Source organism: Hyla sarda, unplaced genomic scaffold, assembly GCF_029499605.1.
Source record: "Hyla sarda isolate aHylSar1 unplaced genomic scaffold, aHylSar1.hap1 scaffold_667, whole genome shotgun sequence".
Taxonomy (NCBI): Eukaryota; Metazoa; Chordata; class Amphibia; order Anura; family Hylidae; genus Hyla; species Hyla sarda.
In genome coordinates, this window is record NW_026610683.1 from 97,965 (window position 1) to 116,522 (window position 18,558).

The 18,558-nt window shown below is 40.7% G+C and overlaps 1 protein-coding gene across 2 annotated transcripts in view; it reads right to left on the reverse strand.

Annotated features, from left to right (window-relative positions):
- Positions 1 to 4,719: 4,719 nt before the first annotated feature.
- The window catches only part of LOC130343134 (oocyte zinc finger protein XlCOF8.4-like), a 75,476-nt gene continuing 61,637 nt past the window's right edge, over positions 4,720 to 18,558 (reverse strand). For both annotated transcript variants that reach the window (XM_056554314.1, XM_056554315.1), the window contains exon 7: positions 4,720 to 8,920. In XM_056554314.1, the coding sequence (XP_056410289.1) occupies positions 8,067 to 8,920 (854 nt within the window). In that variant the 3' untranslated portion in view covers positions 4,720 to 8,066. The remainder of the gene's footprint in view (positions 8,921 to 18,558) is intronic.

Sequence of the window (18,558 nt, forward strand, 5' to 3'; positions counted from 1 at the left end):
ATACCAGGCAACCAGCACCATATTCGTCCTAGATCACTTATCTATGTCTTTCTCTGTTAGGTCACATGCAAGTCAGCTAGATTAGCAAGACAAAACAAAGGGGAGACATGGGTGCTTTTGGCTAGGAACAAGTATGTCCTACCTTAAGCCTGGAGTTGATCAAATCCCATCTGCGTCCGTCTTTGTTCCAGCGTCTGGTCTGGGTACTGCGACCTGACCTGCACATGAGGCCTATAATCCAGCCCCACGTTGGGTGCCATCTGTGGTAGATTAACTTATTGTTCTTGTACATAATGTATATACCGAAGCATAGAGAAATAAATCAGACAGAGCCATTGTGCTTTAGCGTTCTGTGTGCTGTCCACTGGCTTTATTTCAAATCGTTCAAGCTTATATCACCTTTGTCATTAACATAAGTTCCCACCCCCTGCTAGGGGATGTTCTAGCATTTAGGGAGTGTGCAAATATCATGGGGAATGTGAATTGTCCTCATGGCACTCCACTTCCTGTAACTTTCCCGGTCTTTCTTTGTTCAAAGTCATCACACGATGGGAGAGGTGATATGAGAGAGAGCAGATGGGGGAGGGCAGATAGGGGAGGAGTGGACAAGTAACAGAAATGTGGAGTTTTCATCCTAAATGGGCATTTTACATATACAGTATATAAAATGTATGTATACACACCTATAAATATCTATCACAATAGCGAACGCCCGAAAAAAGCAGGTAGCCTTAAAAGAGATGATCTGTTAGTATCTAAGACTAAGAAGAAAAATTATAGTAATGAATCAGAAAAAAGATTTGTGTTTACTTTAAAAAATTCACCGATTAACAATATAATAGAACAAGCGATCCGCAGGAATTGGTTTATTGTCGAAGGAGATGAAGACTTAGGCATGATGGCAAAGAGAAAACCTTCAATAGCCTATAAGAAAAATAAGACTCTAGGGGAAATATTAAAACAACAACAAAAAGATACCAAGAATAAAAATAAAACGACCTGGTTAACTGATGTAGTCCCGATTGGAAATTATGCATGCAAAAGTTGCAATTTTTGTAAATTTATTACATGTCAAAAAACTATCCGATTAGGGCCTATAACACCCACTGTAACTTCTTTGATTACATGCCGCACAAAGTACATTGTGTATGTATTGTTTTGTCCGTGCGGCTTCTACTATGTGGGGAAGACTATCAGGCCATTATTTAATCGTGTTCGTGAACACATTTATTCTTTACGTACCCGAAAGGGTGCCCCTCGCCTGATTAGCCACATAATAGAAGTCCACGGAGGAAGTCCCGATGCAGTTTCTTTTGCAGGTATCGAGAGAGTAGAGCCGAGACCCGGAATCACACTGGATAAGCTATTATTGCAAAGAGAGACTTTCTGGATATTAAGGACAGAAGCAACCTGCCCTTTGGGTCTTAACGACCGGGTTGATTTGGCTCCTTGTTTTTAATAACACTTTTTATTATGATTTTATTCTCAAGGGCTAGGTTGGCTATTACTAGGTATAGTTGCCGCCTGCCTACTCCGTCACTTTAAACGTAACTTCACACGTATTCTCAAGTGATAGGTTGAGCACTTAGTACCTACCTGTATATGTAGTCACATGTTTTGTATCCAGTTGAGGCCAGAAGAAGCATGTATACCATGTGAAACGGTCCCGTTGCCAGTCAGCTGTTCCCCTGTACATCGTCTCTCTCCCCATGTTTGTGAGTATGTTGAATAAAGAAGATTAATACGAACCAGCATCGGTGAGTCGCCGACATTTTCATTTTCAGCTTTCTACACGATAATAAAATTGTGTTTGATTTGATTTTCAGAGTTTTTTCTGCTTTTTTTTATCAGACAATACTCTTGTGTTAGAGATATATTTTTATTGTATGCTTCATTTAGGATTTTCTTGGGGTAGCCTTTTTTTCTATTTTTTGTAGTGCCCGCTGCTGAATGAACTGTTTGAATCAACTTTTTTTAAATGGATGGAGGTGATGATGCTGTTGTTTTTGTGGTAAATCTCTAGATCCAGGAAGTCGATTTTATTGGCAGATTTGTTGGAGGTTAATGTGATGCCCTAGTTGTTATTATTGATGCTGGTAATGAGCATGAAGAGGTCGTCTATGTACCAACGGTACAATATGACATTTTCTTGGAATAGAGGATGAGAAGTGAAGAATTTTTTCTCAAAAGTGCCCATTACCAGATTGGCATAAGATGCTGCCACCCATGTGCCCATCACAGTGCCCCACGTCTGGTGGTAGGTGGCACCGTCGTATGTAAAGTAGTTGTGTTTTAGTACAATTTCTAAGCACTGTAGTAGAAAATGTTGCTGTTTTGGTGGGATCTTCCTCTAGAATCAATTTGATACAGTTCAGGCCTATGTCATGTTTTATGTTTGAGAAAAGTGCCGTGACGTCCATGTTCACAAAAATGAGATATTTGTGCCATGGTATAGGGAGGAGTAATTTGATTAGATCATCTGAACTTTTTAAGTAGCTGGGAAGGGATTGAACGTGGTCTTGTAAGATGAGGTCCAGGTAATGAGATATTTGTATGGTTTGGCTATTGATTCCGGAGATGATGGGTCTGCAGGGGGGGGGGGGGGGGGGGGTGTTGTTTGTGTACTTTTGGTAGTTGGTAGTAGAAAGGTGTGGAGGGGTTGTCTATGGTGGGGTTGTCTATGTACAGGAATTTCTTTTTGTTGTTGCTGCTGATGTTTTCTGTGGATGCCTTATCTAGAAGTCCTTTTATAGTTTCTTGCAATTTGGGATATGGGTTGTAACTTAGTTTTTCATATTAATCTTCATCTTGGAGGATTTTTAGTGCTTCAGCATGATAGTCGTCATAGTTCTGTAGGACTATGCCCCCCACCTTTGTCTGCTGACCTTATGACTATTTCCTTGTTCTCTTTTAGGTACTTGAGGGCTTCTTTCTCTTTCTTTGTCAGTGATCCGTTTTTCTGTATTTGTGAGTATGTGTTTAAGATCTTGAGCTACAAGGTCATGGAAGGGTTTTGATTGAATGGCCTTGGCTGTGGGTGGGAGAGAAAGTGGATTTGTTCTTGGCTTGGGGGTGTTTTCCCCCTGGTTGGTTGGTTTCTTTAGACACTGGGATCTTAGATAGTTCTTGGCTGGGCAGAAGGAAATGTTTTTGAAGTGTGAGCTTTCTTGTAAAGTGGTGTAGATCCAGGAAAAGTGTAAAGTCATCTGGTTTGTTGGTGGAGCAGAACGATAGTCCCTTAGGTCATGTTGGGATAGGTGGAAATTTTCTCTCCTGCGGTTTTCATAGATGTAGTTCCTTTCTTTCTTTCTTTCGTTTTCCTCCTCTTTTTCCTCTCCTGTGTTTTTTCTTTACCTTGAGGTAAAACCATGTAACTCAACCGCCACCCAGCCAACCTGCAGCAACACCAGGACCTTTTTTAGGGGTAATCCATAATAGTAGTTAGATTGGCACTGTAGATTCAGGTGGGTGCCAGGGATGAGGTATGTCCAATAGAGGTGAAGAAATCCCGACACCAGATTATGCTGAAAAGTATTTCTTTTATTCAAGCAAAATGCCCATACATAAACACAGCACGCGTTCCGGACAGTACAGCCTTTTTCAACTGCATGGCACTAATACGGACAAGGCACTATTTATGTGCCTAACACTCACAAAATACATCATCAAATTCCCAGAACACATCCCCCTGTGATGCAACGGTCCCAAATGCGAAAACCCACCTGATACATTTTATGAATGAATTAGAGACAGTAGTAGCGGGGGTGGGGCTTCAAGACGGCCGTTGTAGCTACAAGGAGAAAGAGAGACAAGTAAATATATATATATATATATATATATATATGGCACAATGCTCAATATAGCAGATTAGATAATTCATAGTCGTGGTTCTTAACATCTCCGCCCCTCTGTGGTGAAATGACCTCATCAATCCCTTGATCACAGTTGCGCGATGTTATGATTCTTAATGTAAAAGTGATTGGGGATCGGCAGTAATACATTTTTTGCAAACAATACTTGACTTGTGTCTATCAATGCTGGGAAGTTTCCCCATCGTATAGGAGATCGCACAGACATTTGATCAGATAAATGATGTTTCTGGATTGACATGTAAAGAATCTGTTGATAGGGGGGGGGGGAGTCATTTTATTGTTCCTCATCACATTGCTGCATTGTGCACAATTAAAGCAAAGGTATGTGCCAGTTTGTTGAGTCCGCCCGGGTTGGTTTGTCCTTGATGTTTGGGGCTCTTTTATTACAAATCAGTGGGGCGGTAGCAGATTCCTCTATCCCCGGATAGGATCTCCCCAGGATACGTCAATGTTCTTTTATAATCCTGTCGATCCTGTGACTCAATGGATGAAAAGTTCTGACAATAGGGATAGATTTTTGTTTCGATCTAAAGGTTCCTTCCTCCCTCGCATTTAGAGTTCTTTCCAGATAACCCGGTGTCTTAGTTTATCATCTAGTTCTTGTAATCGTTGTTCCCTTACAGAAGGGTCTTTGACCCTTGTGAGATTGGGATCCATTGGGAGCACTCGTAAAATGGAGTAAACAGTTTTTATCCATGGCTTTCCTGAATAGGTTTGTGCTAGAGATGAGCAAAGTTACAGCGATTCGATTGGTCACGAACCTCGCGGTCGGCATTTGCTGACTTTATCCTGTATAAATTAGTTCATCTTTCAGGTGTACGGTGGCTGGAGAAGGTGGATACAGTCCTAGGAGAGTCTCCATCCACCGGACACCTGAAAGATGAACTAATTTATACAGGATAAAGTCAGCAAACGCCGAGCCGCGAGGTTCGTGACCAATTGAATCACTGGAAGTTCTCTCAGTTCTAGTCTGTGCAGCGACGGCCTTTACCGTCCTTTTCCAGCAATGTAAAAGCTGACACTATTCCTAGCCTGTGTCAAGGGGAATATTAACTCTGGTCTGATGTTATTAAGGTGTTCAGAAAACTCCATCAGTATTATATAATACCAGAGTATACAGTATATATAGTATAATACCAGAGTATACAGTATATATAGTATAATACCAGAGTATACAGTATATATAGTATAATACCAGAGTATACAGTATATATAGTATAATACCAGTCCTGACAGCACCATAAAGAACATCTACCACAAAGAGCATCTACCACAAAGAGCATCTACCACAAAGAGCATCTACCACAAAGAACATCTACCACAAAGAACAACTACCACAAAGAACATCTACCACAAAGAGCATCTACCACAAAGAACATCTACCACAAAGAACAACTACCACGAAGAACATCTACCACGAAGAGCATCTACCACAAAGAGCATCTACCACGAAGAACATCTACCATGAAGAGCATCTACCACGAAGAGCATCTACCACGAAGAACATCTACCACGAAGAACATCTACCACGAAGAGCATCTACCACGTAGAGCATCTACCACGTAGAGCATCTACCACGAAGAGCATTTACCACGTAGAACATCTACCACGTAGAACATCTACCACAACGAACAACTACCACGTAGAACATCTACCATGTAGAACATCTACCACGAAGAGCATCTACCACGTAGAACATCTACCACGAAGAGCATCTACCACAACGAACAACTACCACGTAGAACATCTACCACGAAGAGCATCTACCACAAAGAACATCTACCACGAAGAGCATCTACCACAAAGAGCATCTACCACGTAGAACATCTACCAACAAGAGCATCTACCACGAAGAACATGTACCACGAAGAACATTTACCACGAAGAACATCTACCACGAAGAACAACTACCACGAAGAACAACTACCACGAAGAACATCTACCACGTAGAGCATCTACCACGTAGAACATCTACCACGAAGAGCATCTACCACAACGAACAACTACCACGTAGAACATCTACCACGAAGAGCATCTACCACAAAGAACATCTACCACGAAGAGCATCTACCACAAAGAGCATCTACCACGTAGAACATCTACCATTACCATATTTCTCACATTACAAGTTTCACAACTTAAAATGATTCTTCATGCAGAGCATCAAATGGCTTCTCCCCTGTGTGACTTATCTGATGAACCCTTAGGTTACCTTCAGTTATAAAACATTTCCCACATTCTGAACCTGGGAACGCCTTCTCTTCTGTGTGACTTTTCTTAGCCATAATTAAATATAATTTGTTTTATCTCATTCAAAAGAAAAAGCGTATGTAGACCAAAGTGTCGAAAATTCATCAAGCTTTATTAGTACAAAATTCACAGAAAAAATGGGACAAACACTTAAAAACACATAAAATTAGAGATACTACTCCAGATCCACAAGGGCAGGAAGGGGGGGAAGTGGTCAGGGTACATCAGAATCATGTATACAATGCCACAGGTACAAAGATGAGTGGGTATTGGGGAAATACAGCTAAATGCCCAAAGTAAATAGTTCGATAAGCCGGGAAAGGGTTAAATCCTGATTAATAGCCCCATCGCAGGGTGCATAGAAACTAAGTGGATTTCACCTGTAAGAATAGGTTAGAACTGAGAACCCAACAGAACGTCAGTAAAGTATTAACAGTAAATTACCTAGTGGGGAGGGTGAGAGAGTAAAGACCAGACCGCCGTGGCCCCGCCGTACCACAAAGAACATCTACCACAAAGAACATCTACCACGAAGAACATCTACCACAAAGAACATCTACCACAAAGAACATCTACCACGAAGAACATCTACCACAAAGAACATCTACCACAAAGAGCATCTACCACGTAGAACATCTACCACAAAGAACATCTACCACGTAGAACATCTACCACGAAGAACATCTACCACAAAGAACATCTACCACAAAGCACATCTATCACAAAGAGCATCTACCACGAAGAACATCTACCACGAAGAACATCTACCACAAAGAACATCTACCACAAAGAACAACTACCACGTAGAACATCTACCACGAAGAGCATCTACCACGTAGAACATCTACCACGTAGAACATCTACCACAAAGAACATCTACCACAAAGAGCATCTACCACAAAGAGCATCTACCACGAAGAGCATCTACCACAAAGAGCATCTACCACGAAGAACATCTACCACAAAGAACATCTACCACAAAGAACATCTACCACAAAGAACATCTACCACAAAGAGTATCTACCACAAAGAACATCTACCACAAAGAGTATCTACCACAAAGAACAACTACCACAAAGAACAACTACCACAAAGAACATCTACCACGTAGAACATCTACCACGAAGAGCATCTACCACGTAGAACATCTACCACAAAGAACATCTACCACAAAGAACATCTACCACAAAGAACATCTACCACAAAGAACAACTACCACGTAGAACATCTACCACGAAGAGCATCTACTACAAAGAACATCTACCACGAAGAGCATCTACCACAAAGAGCATCTACCACGAAGAACATCTACCACGAAGAACATCTACCACAAAGAGCATCTACCACAAAGAGCATCTACCACGAAGAACATCTACCACAAAGAGCATCTACCACAAAGAGCATCTACCACGAAGAACATCTACCACAAAGAGCATCTACCACGAAGAACATCTACCACGAAGAACATCTACCACGAAGAACATCTACCACAAAGAACATCTACCACAAAGAGCATCTACCACGAAGAGCATCTACAACAAAGAGCATCTACCACGAAGAACATCTACCACGAAGAACAACTACCACGAAGAACATCTACCATTACCATATTTCTCACATTACAAGTTTCACAACTTAAAATGATTCTTCATGCAGAGCATCAAATGGCTTCTCCCCTGTGTGACTTATCTGATGAACCCTTAGGTTGCCTTCAGTTATAAAACATTTCCCACATTCTGAACCTGGAAACGCCTTCTCTTCTGTGTGACTTTTCTTAGCCATAATTAAATATAATTTGTTTTATGTCAAGTGTTTACCACATTCTGAACATGAATAGGAATTTTTTTCTGAATGACTTTTCTCGTGTTTAACAAGATTTGATTTATTTATAAAAGATTTCCCACACTTAGAACATGAAATGGCTTCTCTCCAGTGTGACTTCTCTCATGTGTGGATTCTCTGATGAATAACTAGACTTGATTTATCTGTAAAATATTTCCCACATAACGAACAGGAAAACAGCTTCTCTCCTAAGTGGATTCTCTGATGATTTCTAAGTTTGGTTTTAGTAATAAAACTTTTCTCACATTCTGAACATGAATACGGCTTCTCCCCTGTGTGAATTCTCTCATGAGTAACAAGATGTGATGTATTAGTAAAACATTTTCCACATTCTGAACATGAATACGGCCTTTCTCCTGTGTGACTTCTCTCATGTATAACAAGATGCGATTTATTTGTAAAGCATTTTCCACATTCTGAACATGAATATGGTTTTTCTCCTGTGTGAATTCTCTCATGTTTAGCAAGATTTGATTTATCTGTAAAACATTTCCCACATTCTGAACATGAATAAAGCTTTTCCCCTGTGTGTCTTTTTTCATGTGTATTAAGGCCTGATTTACGGGTAAAACATTTCCCACATTCTGAACATGAATACGGCTTCTCTCCTGTGTGAATTCTTTTGTGTATAAATAAACTTGAGCTTTGCTTAAAATATTTTCCACATTCATAACATCGAAACTTTTTCTTCCCTTTCTCATCCGTCCGGTGAGGAGACGGTTCCCCATGATCAAGGGAATTATTATATGATAGATTTGGATGGACATTAGGGGTAAGGAGGTCTTCTCCTGAGGAGCGCTCCATGATCCCTCCATCTTCTCCTGAGGAGCGCTCCATGATCCCTCCATCTTCTCCTGAGTAGCGCTCCATGATCCCTCCATCTTCTCCTGAGTAGCGCTCCATGATCCCTCCATCTTCTCCCTTGTAATTCACTGATAACAGGAAGTTTCCATTTTCTGTTAGAATTAAAAAAATATATATTTGATTATTGTTTTTATTTTCAGACCACAAAGTTGATAATTTATAACATTCCTATTGGGCTGGAAACACATAAGGGTTTTGATTATGTTTTTCCTGTTCTGCGCCAGCGCAGCCCCCGTAACCTCCTCTACCCCACTAGCACAGCCCCGTAACCTCCTCCTCCCCGCCAGCACAGCCCCTGTAACCTCCTCCTCCCCGCTAGCACGACCCCGTAACCTCCTCCTCCCTGCCGGCACAGCCCTCGTAACCTCCTCCTCCTCCCTGCCGACACAGCCCTGTAACCTCCACCACCCTGCCGGCACAGCCTCTTCAGTGATGGAGGGTGGATTGGAGGTTTATCCTCTTCAGTGATGAAGCCTGGAATGGAGGTCTATCCTCTTCTGTGGTGAGGCTGGAATGGTGGACTATCCTCTTCCATGATGGAGGGTGTAATGGAGGTCTATCCTTTTCTGTGATGAGGCTGGAATGGAGGTCTATCCTCTTCAGTGATGGGGGGTGTAATGGAGGTCTATCCTCTTTAGTGGTGGAGGGTGTAATGGAGGTCTATCCTCTTCAGTGATGGGGGGTGTAATGGAGGTCTATCCTCTTTAGTGGTGGAGGGTGTAACGGAGGTCTATCCTCTTCTGTGATGAGGCTGGAATGGAGGTCTATACTCTTTAGTGGTGGAGGGTGTAATGGAGGTCTATCCTCTTCTGTGATGAGGCTGGAATGGAGGTCTATACTCTTTAGTGGTGGAGGGTGTAATGGAGGTCTATCCTCTTCAGTGATGAGGCTGGAATGGAGGTCTATCCCCTTCAGTGATGGAGGGTGGATTGGAGGTCTATCCTCTTCAGTGATGGAGGGTGAATTGGAGGTCTATCCTCTTCTGTGATGAGGCTGGAATGGAGGTCTATACTCTTTAGTGGTGGAGGGTGTAATGGAGGTCTATCCTCTTCAGTGATGAGGCTGGAATGGAGGTCTATCCTCTTTAATGGTGGAGGCTGGAATGGAGGTCTATCCCCTGCAGTGATGGAGGGTGGATTGGAGGTCTATCCTCTTCAGTGATGGAGGCTGGATTGGAGGTCTATCCTCTTCGGTGAGAAGTCCCACTTTTGTTTTGGAGATCATTAGGGCAATGTCATGAAGAGGCCTTTACAAGGGAGTGTCACAGGAGTCCTCCTATGGTGTGGGAGGTATAGAGTATGGCAGCCGGACCCCTCTCGTTCCAGGTACTCTGTGTTACAGCACCAGCCACGCTGAATCCATTGTTTCTATATCATTATCCCGTCTATAAATAACTTCTGGGTGTTACAGAACCAGCCACGCTGAATCCATTGTTTCTATATCATTATCCCGTCTATACATAACTTATAGGTGTTACAGAACCAGCCACGCTGAATCCATTGTTTCTATATCATTATCCCGTCTATACATAATTTATAGGTGTTACAGAACCAGCCACGCTGAATCCATTGTTTCTATATCATTATCCCGTCTATACATAACTTCTGGGTGTTACAGAACCAGCCACGCTGAATCCATTGTTTCTATATCATTATCCCGTCTATACATAACTTCTGGGTGTTACAGAACCAGCCACGCTGAATCCATTGTTTCTATATCATTATCCCGTCTATACATAACTTCTGGGTGTTACAGAACCAGCCACGCTGAATCCATTGTTTCTATATCATTATCCCGTCTATACATAACTTCTGGGTGTTACAGAACCAGCCACGCTGAATCCATTGTTTCTATATCATTATCCCGTCTATACATAACTTCTGGGTGTTACAGAACCAGCCACGCTGAATCCATTGTTTCTATATCATTATCCCGTCTATACATAACTTATAGGTGTTACAGAACCAGCCACGCTGAATCCATTGTTTCTATATCATTATCCCGTCTATACATAACTTCTGGGTGTTACAGAACCAGCCACGCTGAATCCATTGTTTCTAAATCATTATCCCGTCTATACATAACTTCTGGGTGTTACAGAACCAGCCACGCTGAATCCATTGTTTCTATATTATTATCCCGTCTATACATAACTTCTGGGTGTTACAGAACCAGCCACGCTGAATCCATTGTTTCTATATCATTATCCCGTCTATACATAACTTCTGGGTGTTACAGAACCAGCCACGCTGAATCCATTGTTTCTATATCATTATCCCGTCTATACATAACTTCTGGGTGTTACAGAACCAGCCACGCTGAATCCATTGTTTCTATATCATTATCCCGTCTATACATAACTTCTGGGTGTTACAGAACCAGCCACGCTGAATCCATTGTTTCTATATCATTATCCCGTCTATACATAACTTCTGGGTGTTACAGAACCAGCCACGCTGAATCCATTGTTTCTATAGCATTATTCCGTCTATACATAACTTCTGGGTGTTACAGAACCAGCCACGCTGAATCCACCAAAAATTTACTGGGCCCCATGAAGCATTTACTTGACATCTGGAATAAATGTTCTCCGGAATATAGTTTGAAATCACATAACAACTTGCAAACCCTAATTCTTTTCTACACCAATATACCTGTCAGTGATGATTTGGATGTGATCTCCCCTTGGAAGGAAGCGGGACTAATATGTCTCCATAACATTGTGGATCCTCTAAGACACAGTGTTCGGCCTTTCGCTGACTTACGTGATAAATATAATCTCCCCGACTCTTCTATAATGATATAGTGAGAGGGAGGAAGGCGCCTCATGTGCTGGATCAGCAGATCTTGTTAGTGGGGGTGGGGGACGGTAATTCCCAAGCCGCTTACCAAAGTTGGTTGTGCGCCCACACACAACAAGGTTAAGAGCAGAAGAGATATGGAAGAAGGTCCACTGCAGCCCTCCTGGGTAGAAGTAACATCAAAACCCAATGACCATGGATTCAGGAGTTCGTCCGGCGCAGAGAGGAACCATCAGGAAGCCAAGTAAAATCAATGGATTTATTAAATGCAACGCGTTTCGCTGCGCATGCGCAGCTTCATCAGGCATAACAAGAGAAGGCTGGTAACAGATATATATACCTCCAGGAATTAACCATTAGAGTACTTTTTGAAAGAGTTGTTGCATAAAATTACATATTCACAATTGAATGTGACAATATATATAAAAAAATGTTTTGAAAAATATAAATAAATATAAATAGACAGACGACAATCACAAAAATAAAACAATAGTGTAGAAGTACAATGAAATCACATGAACATATAATTATCGCATGTGGTGTGAATATACCCCACATGCCACTTAAGCAATCACACCGCTTGGTCACCGGAGCCGCATTCAACAACGCAAGTTGAATATTGTTTCAAAATATAAAGTATAGAAAAATATGGACCTATAAGATACTATATGTGTTAGTGCAGAAAGCAAAAATTAAATTATATATCTAAATGGGCAATGACAGTACAAATAAAGTAGAATGAACAGTGCGGTATTACAAATGGCAACTGACCCGAGGGCGACATGTGAGCATTACTTAGAGGAGAAGGAGGGGAATGAACTAGAATAACTCGTGCGGGATTGAATACAGCCCCCGGCCAAGACGCAAGGTGTGAATACTCCTAGAAGGATAACAACATATTTAGAACATCAAAGTTTGCAAACGACAAATTATAATAAACATACAGAGGTTTCTGTATACAAAGAAGAAAAAAGAAAGAAAAGAACCTGGATAATAGAGCATGAATAATATAGATAAACAGTAAAAAGACCAGATAATAAGAATAATAATAAAATATGACAAAAGACGTATCTATAAACCAATTTCAATAAACAAGTAGGAGAAAGGGAGACAATATCCTGGATAGGACGCTCCAGGATGAACAGCACAGAAGGAACAACGGAAACAAAAACGGGTATAGATGTAATATTTTGGAGATTAATCTATTATTATTTAAATAATCTGATAAATTAGGGTCTTTAATATTATATTTCTCCTAATAGATTAATCTCCAAAATATTACATCTATACCCGTTTTTGTTTCCGTTGTTCCTTCTGTGCTGTTCATCCTGGAGCGTCCTATCCAGGATATTGTCTCCCTTTCTCCTACTTGTTTATTGAAGTTGGTTTATAGATACGTCTTTTGTCATATTTTATTATTCTTATTCTTATTATCTGGTCTTTTTACTGTTCATCTATATTATTCATGCTCTATTATCCAGGTTCTTTTCTTTCTTTTTTCTTCTTTGTATACAGAAACCTCTGTATGTTTATTATAATTTGTCGTTTGCAAACTTTGATGTTCTAAATATGTTGTTATCCTTCTAGGAGTATTCACACCTTGCGTCTTGGCCGGGGGCTGTATTCAATCCCGCATGAGTTATTCTAGTTCATTCCCTCCTTCTCCTCTAAGTAATGCTCACATGTCGCCCTCGGGTCAGTTGCCATTTGTAATACCGCACTGTTCATTCTACTTTATTTGTACTGTCATTGCCCATTTAGATATATAATTTAATTTTTGCTTTCTGAACTAACACATATGGTATCTTATAGGTCCATATTTTTCTATACTTTATTTTTTGAAACAATATTCAACTTGTGTTGTTGAATGCGGCTCCGGTGACCAAGCGGTGTGATTGCTTAAGTGGCATGTGGGGTATATTCACACCACATGCGATAATTATATGTTTATGTGATTTCATTGTACTTCTACACTATTGTTTTATTTTTGTGATTGTCGTCTATTTATATTTATTTATATTTTTCAAATTTTTTTTTTATATATATTGTCACATTCAATTGTGGATATGTAATTTTATGCAACAACTCTTTCAAAAAGTACTCTAATGGTTAATTCCTGGAGGTATATATATCTGTTACCAGCCTTCTCTTGTTATGCCTGATGAAGCTGCGCATGCGCAGCGAAACGCGTTGCATTTAATAAATCCATTGATTTTACTTGGCTTCCTGATGGTTCCTCTCTGCGCCGGACGAACTCCTGAATCCATGGTCATTGGGTTTTGATAATGATATAGTGGAATTGTTGAACACTTTTTCTCATCCCAGACTACTAACCCGCTTCCCCCATTTACCTCATTTGAGGGATTATGTAAAGGGACGGTCTCTTCCAAAGGCCTTATCTCTCGGATATACACGATACTCTCTACACCGACTGATCTCTCATCGAATCTACACTCATATATGCACAAATCGGAGGGCTATTTGGGACGTAGCATTCCTTTTGAAAAATGGCGCGTTATCTGGTCTAACGCAGCAGGATCTGCCTCGTGTATATCTTATATTGATTTTCTCTTAAAGATATTGCTGCGATGGTACCATACCCCAGATGTTCTTCATAAATTCCATCCCCACATCCCTGATACATGCTGGCGTTGTAAGACTGCAATTGGCACTTTGTCTCATATTTTCTGGGACTGCCATCGCCTAAAACGTTATTGGTTGGAGGTTCAACGCATAATACGAAGGACTCTTACAGTACTTTACATATATCTACTTAACCTACTACCTGTTAGTCTTACTAAATTTCTGAAAAAACTGACTCTCCATATACTGACTGCGGCCAAATCTCTCATAGCGCAGTGGTGGCTGCGATCGGAGGTCCCTCCTCTCCCGGTGCTACTTGACAAAACGCATGGAATATCTAACTGCAGTTATGGAAAATACGTTACCTAATTATCAGCGAACGCGGCATCCTCGGAGGTGATGGACACTGACTCCTCCTTCTCTCAGACCTCATAATCCATGGCCTTGTGGACGTGTAACATTCTTTGTCCTTTCTCTCTGCTCATTTACCTTTCTAATTACTTTTGTTATTTTTTTCTTCTTCTTTTACTTTTTCTCCTTAACTCCATGCTTTTCAGTCATAGCCGTAAATACTGTGTGAGCCTCTTACTTTAACTTGCTGCCTGTATTTCGGTTCACTACCATAGTGTATACAGTTGAATTTGGCTTCCTACCATTACATACTTATAGGAGCTCTGCCTTTTTGTTGGATTCATGATCTTGTTGAATGCTTTCTCTCTCTTTGACCCCATCAAAAATACCGACTGAACTGTTTTGTATATTTTTCTACAGACCTTGATTGATGAGAGCTGCGTCTCTTTGACAAGTTTCTATGTCCTGTTAATATTGTATATTTTATTTTTGCAAGAGAAAAAAGTAAAAAAATAAACAGTTATATAAAAAAAAAGAAAATGTTCGGTATGTCATACAACTGTCCCCTGCCTGCCTGCTTGGACACATACCAGTCCTGCTGTGTCCATGAGTCATCACCTATGTCATGGACACACTTCCTTGATTGACAGCTGTGAGTGCAGGGCTCCTCCCACTGTCATCCTGTGTCCCTACTGTCAGTGAGGACAAGCTGGGAGTTGTAGTTTTGCTAATGCTAGGGGAGATGTGAACAGACAGCATACTGAGGGAGGGGGCGGAGACCTGCACAGTGAGGCCACGCTCCCTCCCTTTGAGAAGAATTCAGACTAGTGAGCTAAATTAAAAGTGTAATAAAAAAACTAATAAAGGAGCTAAACACATAAAAATTAGATGTACATGGTCAGGATTAGGTACTGAGTGATATATTAGCTCCTTGGGGATGGAGGGCGTACCTATACGCCCTCAGCCCGCTCCCTGTCTATAATGCGGGGCCAGGCCTCTAACAACGGCCGGGACCCGTGGCTAAAAGCGCGCAGCACTGTGATCACTATTAACCCTTTAGACGCGGCGTTCAAAGTTGAACGCCACGTCTAAAGTGAAAGGAAAGCACTGCCAGTTAGCTCAGGGTGCTGTTTGGGATGTCTGCGGTGAAATCGTGGCATCCCAAATAGCTGTAAAGACAGCAGGAGAGTCCCCACCTTCCTCCATGCTGTCCGATCACCGAATGACTGCTCAGTGCCTGAGATCCAGGCATGAGCAGTCAGGCGGCAGAATCATTGATCAATGGTTTCTTATGAGAAAACACTGATCAATGTAAAAGATCAGTGTGTGCAGTGTTATAGGTCCCTATGGGATAACAATGATCACTATAAGAGATCAGTGTGTGCAGTGTTATAGTCTCCTATGGGATAATAATGATCAGTGTGTGCAGCGTTATACTGATCATTGTTATGCCATAAGAGACTATAACACTGCACATACTGATCATTATTATCCCATAGGAGACTATAACACTGCACACACTGATCTCTTATACTGATCATTGTTATCCCATAGGGACCTATAACACTGCACACACTGATCTCTTACACTGATCATTATTATCCCATAGGAGACTATAACACTGCACACACTGATCTCTTATACTGATCATTGTTATCCCATAGGAGACTATAAGAGATCAGTGTGTGCAGTGTTATAGTCTCCTATGGGATAGTAATGATCAGTGTGTGCAGTGTTATACTGATCATTGTTATCCCATAGGAGACTATAACACTGCACACACTGATCATTATTATCCCATAGGAGACTATAACACTGCACACACTGATCTCTTATACTGATCATTGTTATCCCATAGGAGACTATAACACTGCACACACTGATCTCTTACACTGATCATTGTTATCCCATAGGAGACTATAACGCTGCACACACTGATCATTGTTATCCCATAGGAGGCTATAACACTGCACACACTGATCTCTTATACTGATCATTATTATCCCATAGGAGACTATAAGAGATCAGTGTGTGCAGTGTTATAGTCTCCTATGGGATAATAATGATCAGTATAAGAGATCAGTGTGTGCAGTGTTATACTGATCATTATTATCCCATAGGAGACTATAACACTGCACACACTGATCTCTTATACTGATCATTGTTATCCCATAGGGACCTATAACACTGCACACACTGATCTCTTACACTGATCATTATTATCCCATAGGAGACTATAACACTGCACACACTGATCTCTTATACTGATCATTGTTATCCCATAGCAGACTATAAGAGATCAGTGTGTGCAGTGTTATAGTCTCCTATGGGATAGTAATGATCAGTGTGTGCAGTGTTATACTGATCATTGTTATCCCATAGGAGACTATAACACTGCACACACTGATCATTATTATCCCATAAGAGACTATAACACTGCACACACTGATCTCTTATACTGATCATTGTTATCCCATAGGAGACTATAACACTGCACACACTGATCTCTTACACTGATCATTGTTATCCCATAGGAGACTATAACGCTGCACACACTGATCATTGTTATCCCATGGGAGGCTATAACACTGCACACACTGATCTCTTATACTGATCATTATTATCCCATAGGAGACTATAAGAGATCAGTGTGTGCAGTGTTATAGTCTCCTATGGGATAATAATGATCAGTATAAGAGATCAGTGTGTGCAGTGTTACACTGATCATTATTATCCCATAGGAGACTATAACACTGCACACACTGATCTCTTATAGTCTCCTATGGGAAAATAATGATCAGTATAAGAGATCAGTGCGTGCAGTGTTATAGTCTCTAATGGGATAACAATGATCAGTATAATAGATCAGTGTGTGCAGTGTTAATGATCAGTATAACACTGCACACACTGATCTCTTATACTCATCATTATTATCCCATAGGAGACCATAACACTGCACACACTGATCTCTTATACTAATCATTGTTATCCCATAGGAGACTATAACACTGCACACACTAATCTCTTATACTGATCATTATTATCCCAAAGGAGACCATAACACTGCACACACTGATCTCTTATACTGATCATTGTTATCCCATAGGAGACTATTACACTGCACGCACTGATCTCTTATACTGATCATTATTTTCCCATAGGATACTATAAGAGATCAGTGCGTGCAGTGTTATAGTCTCCTATGGGATAACAATGATCAGTATAAGAGATCAGTGTGATCAGTATTATAGTCTCCTATGGGATAACAATGATCAGTATAAGAGATCAGTGTGTGCAGTGTTATAGTCTCCTATGGGATAACAATGATCAGTATAAGAGATCAGTGTGTGTAGTGTTATAGTCTCCTATGGGATAACAATGATCAGTATAAGAGATCAGTGTGTGCAGTGTTATAGTCTCCTATGGGATAACAATGATCAGTATACGAGATCAGTGTGATCAGTATTATAGTCTCCTATGGGATAACAATGATCAGTATAAGAGATCAGTGTGTGCAGTGTTATAGTCTCCTATGGGATAACAATGATCAGTATAAGAGATCAGTGTGTACAGTGTTATAGTCTCCTATGGGATAACAATGATCAGTATACGAGATCAGTGTGATCAGTATTATAGTCTCCTATGGGATAACAATGATCAGTATAAGAGATCAGTGTGTGCAGTGTTATAGTCTCCTATGGGATAATAATGATCAGTATAAGAGATCAGTGTGTGCAGTGTTATAGTCTCCTATGGGATAATAATGATCAGTATAAGAGATCAGTGTGTGCAGTGTTATAGTCTCCTATTTATAACATTGCAAAAAAAAAATGTGAAAAAAATTGAATAAAGATCATTTAACCCGTCCTTCTTACTCTCACTCGTCCTTTACTTTCTCTTCCTAGTCTTTATAGAGCTCTTCATACTTACGGTGTAGTTTGTGGCTATAAAGTGAATCTCTCTAAAACTGAGGCGCTCTCTCTGAACCTCCCACT